Source organism: Bolinopsis microptera, chromosome 1 (assembly GCF_026151205.1).
Source record: "Bolinopsis microptera isolate Bmic1 chromosome 1, MBARI_Bmic_1.0, whole genome shotgun sequence".
NCBI classification, from domain to species: Eukaryota; Metazoa; Ctenophora; class Tentaculata; order Lobata; family Bolinopsidae; genus Bolinopsis; species Bolinopsis microptera.
In genome coordinates, this window is record NC_087072.1 from 24,115,529 (window position 1) to 24,129,738 (window position 14,210).

Below are 14,210 nucleotides of genomic sequence, written 5' to 3' on the forward strand. Positions count from 1 at the left end.
ATTAAACTTTCTTAAATGGTCGATCAGTGAATATACCGTAATCCACAAACCGCTTAAATGATCGATCAGTGAATATACTGTAATATCTTCTGAAACCGCTTAAATGATCGATCAGTTGAATTTATAACCGTAGTATCTTCAAACTCATTTTCTTAGCTACTGCTGTCCTGTTGTGTGTCATGTAATTATATCATACATAGCAATATTTATAATGCCTACATTATACTGACTTACTGATGCTTGCGACAATAACTGTGCTGCTCAAGTATTTTAACCGTAGGATAGGATTTCAACATCTCCTAGATTTTATTGTATGATCAGTGGCAAGACATTGTACCTGCTCGTAAGAGTATGTCCAGTATCTTGCCTAATTCACAACGCTTCTCACGCCTGACTCTGAAAGTAATTACCCCATCCCCCGGTTATCTTGTAACCCCGAATTAGTACCTCCAGATTAGAAGGTTCCTCACACTCTAGTCTGTTAAAGTACACCGCTTCAATTAGTTTCTCATTTCTCTTCTTGTTGCTAGTTCTGTTTACATACTTCACTCTACTTAACTCTACAGTCTACTCTCCACCTCTACTTCCTGTATCTATATCAGAAATACGGACTTCGTAATTTGATGAAATGATGCCCGTGTAAGTAAATATGAAACCCTTAACTTAAATTGCACGTTTACTCCACAGTATTGGATATCCACATATTATTATCAGTGATACATATCAGATTCCTGTGCATTTACACTGAAATGTTTTTTAAATTACATATTATCGGTTATGGAAGCTTTGAGACTTGAGAGTGAAAGGGCTTTTCAGTCTTCGTTCTTGTTTGTCTTTTTAGTTCTAACTTTTGTCCTTGCTGTCCTTTTCTTCCCAAATGTTTGCCTTTACTTTTTATTATTGTCCTCCTTGTCCTTGAAAAAAAAGAATCCAAAAAGGAGTAGGAAAATAGACTGTGCTACCATGATGCCCCCTCACCTCCCTCGCCGCTTCCTGCGATGTGGTTGTCTATAACATTCTATAACATTAGTATATTTGACTCGAGTTACTTTATCGGTCATAATTATCACGGACATTATTTTTACGCTGAAGACCTTAGCGTGAATAATTGTGCCCGTGAAAATAATGTCTGTGGCATTAAGGTCCGTGAATAATGAAGTCCGGTAATTATTTCCATTAATTTTAGTGTGTGTGTCCCTACATATTCGTAGATATGTGTGTATAAGCCGATTATTATATTAGTTGATTAGTATACTAGGACAAATATAATCACTCCTCGGCCTCAGTCACATTTTATATAAGAGTTCAGAAAAAGAGTAAAAAACTTATTAAAAAATCACCAAAAATGTTCACAATGTTTTGGACATTTTTGGGCGGTCATTATAAGCGTGAATAATTATGTCCGTGAAAAATTTGGTCCGTGACAATTATGTCCGATAAGGTGGTTATAATAGTGTAATAATAATATCTATAGACTCAACAAACTGGGGAATAACGACCATTAACTCAATAATTTACCGCATTTTATTATATGAAACTTACATAACCAACTCATATCCACACTAACATTGGCCAAGAATAACCATTGTTCATCCCCCCGCTGTGTTTCTGCGAACTCATTATACCTCAAATAGTGCAGCACCGCGTGTATCATAGAATGTGAGCATCCAATATGTTATTGTTGTCATTTTCTCTATACAGGAGTCCTGTTTCGTTCCTTCTCCTTGTTCTATTGTAAATAGCAAATTCGTTCACTAATTTATCTCACGAAAAAGTGAATGGCTGTGGTAATATGAAAGTGTTGCACTATTATTTTAAGCACTCTATACTAGTGGAAGTTAATTATTGAAGGGTGCCTTATCGCCTCCAAATTTCGGTCGCAGCGAATGATTGCTCAGGTGCTGCTTTAATAACTATATAGAGTTACTGTTGCCGCTAGGTAACATGATATCTCTGCTTTTAGCAGAACTGTTCCCGTTCTTTTGCTCAATGTCTACTGAACCTAGATCATACGTCAATTCATTGTTTTAGTTTGTTCAGTTTGTGTGAGTAAGTGCAAATTCGAGAATATGTTAATTTCAGTACGATGGGTTAAAACTTCAGTACAATTTTTAAATGATAAGCTTAGTTTGTTGATAAAATATCATGATTCTAGTTGTAACCGTAAAATGTTAACACCTTTGCGATATTAAAGTATTAAAACTCACAACGAAAATTCTAGAACCTGGATGTCTTTTTTTTATTTATTCGTTGCACTCTTTAGAACCAAATTTATCCAGTTATTATAAACTTGACTACATCTCAATCAGTAGTATAGGTCCTACTCACCTCCATACTTCCTTCCCCCCCCCCCCATTACGGTTTACCCGTAATACAGCATTTATCGTATAAAACAATCCCAAGATACCTAACAGGTTTAGAACAGCGTTCATGTCTTTGAGAAAATCTTTTGACCCCGTAGGTCAGATTCGGAGATTCCATCATCACCCAGCAGTTAATCGCTACTGTTCCAGATTATCTCGGGCACCAGACTACACAACAGACACTTTAAAATTGATGCACCACCAGCTTGAGTACAGAAAACGCTTCCAGTAATATTGACCCCATCATATCCACCACCACATGGTACAAACTATTCAATGAGTGGTGTGAAGAATCATGCCTGAAGTGTGGGGTTGGTACCAAAAACTCGTGATTCCCGACTCACATGGGGAGTGAGTTTCCATTAGAAATTCCGAGTTTTGATACAAAGCTTGACATGATCGTAGTCCACGCTCGTTGGATCAACGACTTTTGTATATTTAAAAGGGAGGCCAGATGACATAAGGAAAGGCTTTGAGAAGTCGGGTATAACTGATGCTTATAGATCAGACTTTACGGTGGATGATAATCCATTTGCAGATCTTGTTTAAATCTCTAGCTATCCGTACCTCTAGCCATTTGTTTTATTAGTAGCTGTTAGCTATTCCAGTTCTTTCTATTCATTTAAAATATAAGCCTTTTTACTTGGTCAAGCCATGAATGACAGATTAGAAAACTAAAATTTCAAATATTATTTCACTTGGATATGAAGAAAAAGCCATCTTTCTATAGATTTCAGGGCCACAGGCCAAATGCCAAAAGTTTGGTTAGCAAAAAATTTAGCAGACGGAAAAGATTTATGCAATTAATTTGGTCTGCAAAAAATTTGGGCGAGAGGCCCGCTCAAATTTTTTGTCGCCCAAATTTTTGGGAATTAAGGTATTTTCTTTCTTTATTTGTTTGACAATGAGGCATCTCCGTCACTGATCCAGTTGTTGTAAGTATCTTCTTTTTATGACAACTTCTACATTCAAGTAGAGGCTGGTGGACCATGGTTCACCCAGTAATCTGACCACTATAATATATCATCAAGCTTAGAGCACGGTATAGTAGGACATTGGAGTAGTTCTAACATTTAGGAACCAATTAACGCAGATTATGCTAAACTAAGAACCACCAGAAAACCACCAGGTACCCTATTCATCTCCATATCTTCCACATCTAGCTTTGATGTTGCTCGTTGATGTAAGTAAGTTCGTTAACTCTCGTATCAATCAGCTGCTCTCCCCTCGTCTCCCGTTTCATAAACAAAATAGTGAGACACGCCACGGCCTGCACAACCACGAAACAGTACAGAGAATACTTGATATCATAATCATCTAGATACTCAGTCAGAAAGGTGCCAGCTGCAGCCCCCAACTTCCCTATCCCATTCTGTACCCCCACTGCAGTCCCCCTCATGTAGGTTGGGTAGAACTCAGGAGCGTAGATCCATAGCACCTCGTTATAGGCAGAGTAACAAACAATCGCTCCAAACACCTCAACATAGGTTAGAACTGCGTTCATGCAGATGAGAAGAAGGACAGTGAAAGCTGCGCCGAGATAGATTGCGGAGATAAAGGTCCATCTTCTGCCCACAGTTTCCGCTCCCACTGTTCCAAGAATAAACCCTGGAACAAATGCCAGAGCTACTACGATGAGAAACAAGTATTCAGCTTTAGTGTAAACTTTGCAACCCCAGGCGTTGATGTAAGTAGTTTCAAAGAACGCCTCCATGTAGCAGTAGTTATCCGCCATCATGTCCACCACTAACATGGTGATACCAAACACTAAGAACATATTACAAATGTAGTGGATGGTGATCTGGATGCTGCCTGAAGTGTGGGGTTTGGTCCAAATCTCGCCGTACTCTCCAGACCTCACATCGGAGCAGTAGAGTGTCCCTGCAGGAACTTCCGCCTGGTTTTGCTGACAAATTTTCTCAATGACTCTCATTGCCTTCTCACGCTCCCCGTGGATAACCAGATAGCGGGGGGACTCGTCCATGAAGTGGAGGAGAAATAGCATAATGGCACACGGCACAGCCGTGAGGAGTATTTGATACCTCCACCCGCCCTCTAGATCCATAACCCAGAACGCTATCACACACTCGTACACTGATCCAACTGTCCAGAAAAACTCCAAGATACACATGTTCCAGGACCGCTTTTTAGCTGGAACCATCTCCGCGGAGTACACCACTGAACAGCCGTAACTGCCACCAATACAGAACCCAGTAACTCCTCTACAGCAGAGGAAGAAGTAGTAGCTGGGGGCGAAAGCTGATGCTACTGCTGATAATACCAGCAAGTAGCCGTTAACGATCATAACAGGAAATCTACCGAATTTATCAGCTAGTTTCCCAGAGATAATACTCCCTATCGCATAGAAGAAATAAACGATCGCCGGGATCAGAGCCTTTTCAAGACTTGTCAAATTCCATTCGCACTTGAGGTTTTGTAAAATGATGGTCGCCAGCCAGACCTCAGCCGCATCGGCAAAAGACATGATGCCCATTACAAATACAACCTTGTATTGATACCAACCCCATCCAGTTTTCTCAATAACCGTGTTCACCTCAAACATCTCCTCATCGTCTATTACCTTCTTATATGGATTTGGCGGTGGTGGTTGAGGTGGTGACGATGGTGGTGGGGTTTCCACTTCTTCAAATGGTCTGGATTCTCTAATCGCAGTCCCTTGTGGCGGCTGTGGTGGAGTTTCTGGCGGTGTGGTGTAGAGGTTACGAATAGCTGCTCTCTGTAGCACAGTATGGGGACTATTAGCAGCAGCAGAGGAGAAATACTGTGTCTCTTCTGAAACAGGAGTAGAAACACCAGACCTCTCCCTGAGCGTCTCTAAGGGCGAGACTCCAGCGGGTGCTGCTCCAACGTCAGGAGATGGTGTTTCTTCACTCTCAAATGCTTGGGTTCCCCTTCTCTGCCTCAATCTGATCAGCTCTAAGTTAGTGGGAACTACTGCATGGGGCCCGCCCTCAGCCATCTAACCGAGGTGGTCTCTCTCTCTCTTTAACGTACACTACATTAGTTTGGAGAAACCTAATCTTTTATCCTGGTCATCTGAACAGGTTTAAAATGAGTTAGTATTTGTACAAATAGTAACTTAGCTTCACGAAATTGTAACAACGAATTACGAAAGCATTAAAAAGACTAACGATGTCACTATCAAAACTGCAGCACAAGTCGGAAATATTCGGCAATGAATGTTCACAACATGGAAAATAATGCGCTACGCTCACGCAATGTCTACAGGATTGTGCATCATAGAATGTGTGCTGCACAGAATGCCAGGCCCTGCGTTTACGTGCTTGGTGACGCGTATGTTTGTTAATATATATTATACTAGGATGCATTGAAACTATCGGACTACGATGAAACTATTTGTCGAACTAGAGTACGCTACCTGGACTCTAATTCGACAGGGGTGATATCTGGCGAACTTAAGTAGTCGAACTATAGTGCGTGTCGAACTAGAATACGTGAATCAATCTTTAACATCCAAAATATTTCCTTTAGCCCATTAACTTCATATGAGACTCCTAACGGTCCTAAACAAATCTCCTAACCCTTTAGAACAGCATACTAAGAGATGAGAACTTATAAAGGAAAATTGAGGAAATTATGATTATTTCTCACCGGGTAGTGTTTTTTGAGACACCCTGTATATACCTCAAGTGTATATAATAATGAGGTATATACCTCAAGTGTATATAATGAGGTATATACCTCAAGTTTATATAATGAGGTATACCTCAAGTGTATATAATGAGGTATACCTCAAGTGTATATAATGAGGTATATACCTCAAGTGTATATAATGAGGTATATCTCAAGTTTATATGAGGGATATACCTCAAGTAAAATATACCCAATAAAAATACCACTTGAGCTAGTTTTTGAAAGGATACCAGTTAGTAATGAGTAAAATATGAGCCAATATCTGAAAGTTTTTGCCGGACCAGAACCGGGTGTTCAGAAGAGGACATTTAGGCTGCCGAAAATTGCCAAAAAAATGTAATTTTAATCCCATTTTTTTCTCATGCCCTATTTCAGAGGCAACATATATATAAGTACGATGGGTGTAAAATCACACTATTGATCTAATACCACCCCTTTTTCCACCATTCGTTCTACCAGATTTGTGTACTTCAACTTACAATGTACAATGAGATAGGATCGACATGCCAATTATAACTAATAACTATTAAATATGGTTATGGTCAAACGTTTAACATGCATAAAATTAAAGTCATCGCAAAATAGAATTAATCTCGTAAATCAGGAAAAACATAATATACTAAGGCAACTTAAACAATAATCAAATAATACCTTATCGGACCTTATTTGAACGAACATTAATTGAACACTGGAGGCCGCCCTAACGTTCATCTTAATGTCCGTTCAAATAAAGTCCGTTCATTTAAGGTCCGTCCAAGTTAAAGTCCGTTGAATTTTTTTCAAACATTTTTACACTTCGAACTTTTTGTCCAGAATATGACAACTATGATAACTTTATTGTGCCGTAAGTTAACGAAGGAAAGGTTCTCCTTGGTCTGCCAGAGGCACAGAAAACTCTACTAGTATATGATGTTTTCAAGGGTCACTTGGCGTTGGCGGAAAAAGTCAACGAAATTATGGCACTCAACAACATAGTTCATGAGCTAGTCCCCGCCAACATGACAAACTTGTTCCAGCCTCTAGATATTACGGTAAATCGTGTTGCCAAGGACACTGTCCGACGTTGTTATATAGATAAGGTATATGTGAATACTCTATTTTAATTACCTTTCAAAAGTGGGTACGCTCGGACGCTCGGTTCACGCGGGTAATTTTCGCTAGGAGTACCGGGAAGAAACATTATTATATAGGACTCACACAATTTATTACACTGATATTTGCAGAAAAGAAAAACTTGTTCATGCTGCTTAATAGTACAACTTTATTGAAAGGACAACTGTCGGCTGCTGTAATGTAATATATTGAGTGTTGAGTATTGAGATTAAGTTACCGTTGTAGTAGGTTTTAGTAACAATAAATAGTTGGTTTTAGAAACAATAAATATAGTAGGTTTTCGTAACTGTTCTGTATTGCGGTCGGCTGCTGCAATGTAATATATTGAGTGTTGAGTATTGAGATGCTTATATTATATGCTATCGTATAAAAATGGATTTAAAGATCATTTGCTGGTATAAAAAAACTTCAAAAGAAATGAAACAAATTCGGATTTTTGATGGTTTTGAATGCCTTCTAGCGTTCATATTAATGTCCGTTCATAATTATGTCCGTTCATTTAATGTCCGTCCAAATAAGGTCCGATAAGGTAGAACAATAATTAATCTTCCCAAAAATAATCTCAGGGACGAGGTTTTCAACAAAGGCATACTAATTATCCGTAGGAACAACAAACTTCGTTCTCAATAAGCCACCCTGTATTCACATTTTAGAGTTTAGTCCTTTTTCGGTCGGCAATTTAGACTCTATGCTACATAATAAATATAATCAAGAAAATTTCAATTAGTACAAGAATTCGTGACAAGTTGACCTATGTCATCATGCAAATATGTTAGATTATGCCTTCCCTTTCTATTACCAATACTTGTGTTGTATTGTTCAAACATCCTGGTACCCGGCGTGTCTGCAATCAGCACTGGTTGAGATATCTACCTCCAAAATAGTGCAACAATTATTCCTATCCGGTTCTCATCTACAAACTTTAACATTAAGGTTGCTCTACAATCAAACTGCATTCACTTCGGCTGAAATAACCACAAGTACCACTTCTCGGACATATTGTATTGTAAAGAAATGTGTTTGAGATATCCATTACCTAGCTGGGGCCTATCAACTTTATTTAGCGGCTTTTGTATTTTATAAATGATAAATATTACAACAGCTAATGTATCGCGACTAAGAAATTCCCGTGACTTTAGGGAATTTAGGGAATGTGGATGTGCGTGACGTACGACGCACTACATGCGGCTATATTAGTACTATATTCAGTGCTAAATTAATAGTTACTCGTACATCATCTTGGTAAACTAGTGTCTAAGACCTAAGGGACATCTCACATCAAAACAAAAATGTGTCATTTGTCAGTTAAGCATAAGTGTAAGGAATAGTTTTACAACAAAGATCAAAGAAAATGTTCGAATAACCAAGTTGTATGTACTTGTTAATGTGTCTATCTATTGTTTAATATAGCTCTATTGTTTTCCATGATGATGAAGGAACATGAACGAGTACAGCCCTCACATCCGTGTTTGAATGCTGCACATACACTGCTGTACTTAAGTCTCAAAGTTTTTTTACGACAAAGAAAATTGAAACGCTCATTAAGAAAGAACTGATCGAGCAACGAACATCAGCATTAGAAAATGTATATCAAAATGTATAGAAGAACTGATATAAAACTCAAAATATTACTTATGACATAATTGGACAATATTACCGTGCTATTGTAAGAATTTGCATCAAATCTTTTATAGGCACACTGTGGCAAACCCGGAGCATAAATGTGAATTTTATCAGTTAATTTATCAACTTTAACACAAATAAAATATATATACAACATATTACATATAATATAATAGTTTATACTACTGATCTAATAGTAATAAGGTACCCAGCTGTTCCTGCGGGCCCATGTTATAATTATTAAATAATATCATTGTTTAAAATTTACAGTGCAGTTATATTGAATGTTCAATGTAAGTCACGTGAACAATGATCTTGCAGCCAGCTCAACATAATAAGAATTCAAATAAAATATTTAGTGTTCTGTTGCAAATATGGAGAACATGCATAAATTTTATCAGTCTACCACGGGATTCAAACTTTCAGATCGCTTAGTCTAAAGATCCCAAGTGATCCCTGGAAGAGATGTCTCTTGAAGCTGAGTCTTTAGAAACTATGTCTCTTGATGCTGAGTCTTTTGAAACCATGTCTCTTGAAGCTGAGTCTTTTGAAACCATGTCTCTTGAAGCTGAATCTTTTGAAACCAAATCTCTTGAAGCCAAGTCTCTGGACACTGAATCTTTGGAAGCTAAACTTCTAGACCTGGAGACTTTCGACGCCTGCTCCCTGGACACCGAGTTTTTAGAGATAGACCGTTCAACTTTCAATACTGCAGGTCTGAGTAACCTGTTCTTAACATAGTTTCTGAAATTAGTTATCCTACAAAAGTAAACAGCTGGGTTAACCATACTGTTCATACTGACACTCACAACACACACCATGGGCATGAAGTAAGCATTAAAGAAATCACTAGCAGTCGGTTTCAAAGTTCTCCCATTCAAATACTCCATAACAGTGATCTCCTCACTGAGTGTCCACTCACTTACCAGCAGTCTGTACACCAGCGCACCGGAGTAGGGAATGTTAAAGATAATGTAGAGGAGAGTCACCAGTATTACTGTTTTTGCTGCTTCCAGCTGTCTCTTGTAGGAGGTGGCAATGTTGACTGATTTGGTGCTGGACTTCTTCAGATAGTACAGTGAAAGAGTAAAACTGATGCTGATTGGTACGATTGAAGCTGCTGGTATGATGTTGTAGATAGTTGTAAACAGCAGGCCCTTATCCAGATCTTGTTGAGTCAGTGTCCTGTTTAAATCAGCCCCGGGGGTAAGTGCAGTAAAGGTGCACCCCAGCCACTCTTTAATGTAAACCCCGTGCATCACCCCGGACACCAGCAGAGTTATACTGGTGGTTACAAGAGCAAATAAACAGAGCGCTGGCAGAATAATGGCTAGACTGGGGTGCAACTGCCTGGTGGGTTTCACCAGGACAACCAGTCTGGAAACACTCAGCACCCCCACCATGTAGATTGAGAGTTGGGGTAATGTGCTCCAAATAGTGGCCCACATTCTACAAATTGTTTCGTTCTTGAACAGTGCACCCTCTCGGTTGTCTGACAGCGCTGCATTTATAACAGGAATCACTAACACACATATAGCGGTGTCTGTTATGGTAATCACCATGTAGAGTCGTTGGAAGAACAGGGCGTTGTTACTCTTTGAGATCCGGGTACGAAAGTAACAAAAACTAATGATGTTGTTGAAGGTACCCACCAGGGATATAACTATGAGGAGGGTTCCGATGAGGTAGTCATAAGAGAATGTCATCACACTGAAATAGAGTCAGTTCATTAGTTGCTTGCATTAAATATTCATTTCAGAAATATTGTCAGTTAGAAATTTGTAAAAAGTTTTTAACATCCTTCATTAGCCAAACTTTTTGACTCTAGCGACGCTTTTGAGTTTCGACAATTGACTTCCGTACTATTCAAAACTCGAAAGCGTCACTAGAGTCGAAAAGTTTGACATTCTGCAGAATTAATCAATGATGTTAAAAACTTTTTACATATTTCTAACAAGAAAAACGTAGATTGAAATATATCGAGAATGTTGAAAAATGTTGGGATTCTCTTAAGCTCATTTACGAAAATATCGGAATGTCAGAACAAAGTTTCGAAATCCACTGTATAATTACACGTGTTGTAAGCACTCTAGAATCACAAAAAAAAATCTAACATTAAGCAGTTTCAATTAGTCATCACTAATACCTACATACTCTGAGGAAACTAAATAAATCATGTGGTGCAACAACAAAACATCAAACTAAAACATAATACAATCTGCCCTGCCTGACTGGGTTTCAACAGCAGGATCAATAGCTTCTCAAAGTGACCCTGTGACGTTTGTCATGGCTATTTACCCTGACACCGGCAGTTTTCCTAACAATCTCACAACGAGATTATAACGATAAAACATGTTTCTTAGCGACGGTATTATGTATGCAAGGTTTAACACGCGAGGGTTGCGGGTTTCCAAAACAAAATCAGTTAAACGTACCTACCTCCGTGTACATCTTGATTGAGGAAATAAATTCCAAATATTCATAAAGTCAAAAAGAGCTGTAAATAAATACTGAATAACTTATTTTGCAGCGATTTCGATGAAAACATGCAAATGCCCTCGTTACTCGTTACTCGTTACTCGTTAGCAAGTATATTGCAATAACTACACGTCGTGCCCGTTTGCATGGTTTAACAGTCTCAGTCTATCCAACAATTGAACGGTATCGTGCATTTTTGACATGTCAAGACTCAAGATCAAAGATATTTTTTACAAATCTTGGGTACAGTTGATAACTTCATGACATGTGGAGTAAGGGCGCCTAATTTTGAATAATCCAGGAAGTCAGTTCGAAGCGACATACTTCAGCAGTGCTCTAAACTGTCCCCCTAAAAATAAGAATGTTGTCGCCATTAGTCAATAGTCATGAAACAGGTCGTAAATGGTCCACATAAATTGTAACAATGATGAGATTAATGTTTTGGTAGTGCTTCATTCATCAAACATCTGGTTATAATCTATAGCAGAGTTGTGTCGTGTTGTCAATATAGGGCTATACAACTATAAGCCTATGTATGCAAATTACTTTGCTATGATAGGGCAACCAAATGGTAACTATCCGGTAAACGGTTACCGAACCAACCACAATTACACGTTAGCGGTCCCTATTATATACGCTAGTTAGCAACTGTTGTGTTAATTTTGACTTCATCTTTAACCCATAATATTTTACGCCTGTTTAATGCTTCCGATGATGTCGCCTGAACACTACTCATACCAATAATTACATTTACTAAAAAGCAAGATAAAGAATGTGAAAGAAATGAGAGTCATTAAACGGGAGGTCACTCAATATACCAGAGCTTGCAAGGTGTCAACGCGCTACCCGGTCGATGCTAGCTTCAAACAATACAACTAGATACATCAGTCTGCCAGTCTATAGAAATTGTTTCCGACCGCCGATCCATCTTTTCCCTTAATTTCACGACCCATGCATTTAGCTGCTACATTTTAATCGTCCTTCGTCACAGCGCAGTGGTGTGAGGTGCCAGATGTGTGGATCTCAACATATGCGCAATTGGGCTGACAGGTAAGAGCGTGGGCGGGGATGAACTCTTTAGTTACAGTCATTACAGCACGTTTTGGTAGAGCCATCAAATATATCGCACACTTGCACCTAGGCTGACGCTTCGGTTGTAGACACGCTAATTTGGACCAGACTGAATCTTAAAATTAGACGGTCAAAGAACGAAAGCACAAATTAACTGATATCTGAAACAACCGAGAATATGTTAACTAAAATAGCATATCTAATGTTTCAATTGTAGCAACGCGCTTTCCTATGAGAGGGTTTGGTGTTTGAAGAGAAACTTGTAGTGCCCCAACTGAGCCCTAACTAGGGGGCGCACCCCCTACTCTAACGCCCTCCTGGCGCCCCTCGACTGAATATCCTACGCGAGTAAAGAATTCGCACGTTCGGGGAGCGACTTGCGGTAATATTAAATGGCATAAACTGAATGGATGGGTCACAATTTCACAGATTATAAACTCACTCAAATTACAAATTCAATCTGACCTTGTGATGCCAAAAATGCGAATCGGGATCAAAATTTGACGCAACAGTTCATGAAATGAACAGACACATAGCAAGAATCGGGAGACCTCATAATGATACTAACAGAGCGGACACACCAAACCTAGGCTATTGGAGTGTTATCAGTTATCGGGATATTATTTAGAGACTGAGGGCCTGCAGACTCCCCCAACACAGGGCCCCTCCACCCTACATCTTAACCTTTAATTATACGATTAGTAAGTGACATGTTTACCTCATGTTTACCGCCCCTTACCTCACTTGCCCCAAATAGCCGCCACCCTGTGTTCGTTTAAGTAAGATAAAAGATCAGCTCCAAAGCGCGGGTCACTGGCTATCCCCCCATTGTAGGGGTACGAGTTTCAGGTTTCTTCACCGCACGGGATTATGACGTTACAATGAAATATGAGCTGGTGTTTGCAGTCTGAGGAAGTGATGTAGACTGTAACTCCGGTTGAAGTGTTTGGTCTGAGGAAGTGATGTAGACTGTAACTCCGGTTGAATTAATGTTATTAAATTGCTTACAATGCCGCTATTATTAGTATTAGTTTGGTTTGGTATCAAAAATAAAGCGGTATAATGATAATCGTACATAAACGTGGTTTTAAGAAGTTTTTCGGTTTGACACGATATCAAAACTAGAAAAAAAAGGAAAATTGTTGAACTCAGCACCTAATACAATCTTTTCGTATAATAAGTGAATGTTTCAGTTTATATCGAATATTTTAAAATACTCCGCATGATCATTGTCTATTGATTGAACTTCATAAATTAGATAGAAATATCAAATATTTACACAAGGCCAGTTCAAAGCTGATAAGATGTATTTGGCACAATGAAAGGAAGCAGTGTCAGGTCATAAATCATAATTCGTATAGTGATAAGCAAAAAGGTTCGGATAATCTTTTAAAACCTAGATTTTTAAAACAATAATTATAGGCAAAGAATTATACCCGAAAGAATTGAAATCGATAATAAATCATTTCTTGTTTGCTGTGCCAACAGGTTAACAATGAAATTGTGGTTTGGATTGTTTAACTTTTTCTTTTCCTAGAAGAAAATAATACATTTTTCACGATAATCTTTTAACACTTTAGAGTAAAAAATGCGTCATAAATTTCTCTTAAAGTCACTTTTAAGTGATTAAATATATTTCTCATAGATTAGGAATATTACCTACATAAAAACGTATAATAAATTAAAAAGGTAATTTCCCATGTAGAAGAATAAAGTTCAATTGGAATTAATGTCATAGAGATATTATGTCAATTAGTCATAAAATATGTAATGAAAAGTATTATCAAACTTAGAGGGCGAGTTGTACCACACCCTAGGATAATAATATTAATGGTCGTTCTAATACACAAAGCAAATTACGTAAATACTGCAATTAATGGCAATATT

General features: G+C 38.4%; 2 protein-coding genes across 4 annotated transcripts in view; one reads left to right on the forward strand and one right to left on the reverse strand.

Moving 5' to 3' along the window:
* The window catches only part of LOC134811052 (protein phosphatase Slingshot-like), a 35,611-nt gene that overhangs the window by 220 nt on the left and 21,181 nt on the right, over positions 1 to 14,210 (forward strand). Inside the window, exon 1 of one of the 3 annotated variants that reach the window (XM_063817772.1) lies at positions 469 to 639. The exons of 1 other annotated variant lie outside the window; for it this stretch is intronic. In XM_063817772.1, coding sequence (XP_063673842.1) covers positions 629 to 639 — 11 coding nt within the window. In that variant the 5' untranslated portion in view covers positions 469 to 628. Of the gene's footprint in view, positions 1 to 468; positions 640 to 12,246; positions 12,303 to 14,210 lie in introns of those variants that run through there. One more of the 3 variants, XM_063817764.1, reaches the window with a different exon arrangement.
* LOC134811043 (putative transporter svop-1) lies at positions 3,251 to 5,497 on the reverse strand. Its single transcript, XM_063817752.1, has one exon. It carries the CDS (start codon positions 5,341 to 5,343, stop codon positions 3,523 to 3,525), a length of 1,821 nt encoding a protein of 606 aa, XP_063673822.1. The 5' UTR covers positions 5,344 to 5,497; the 3' UTR covers positions 3,251 to 3,522.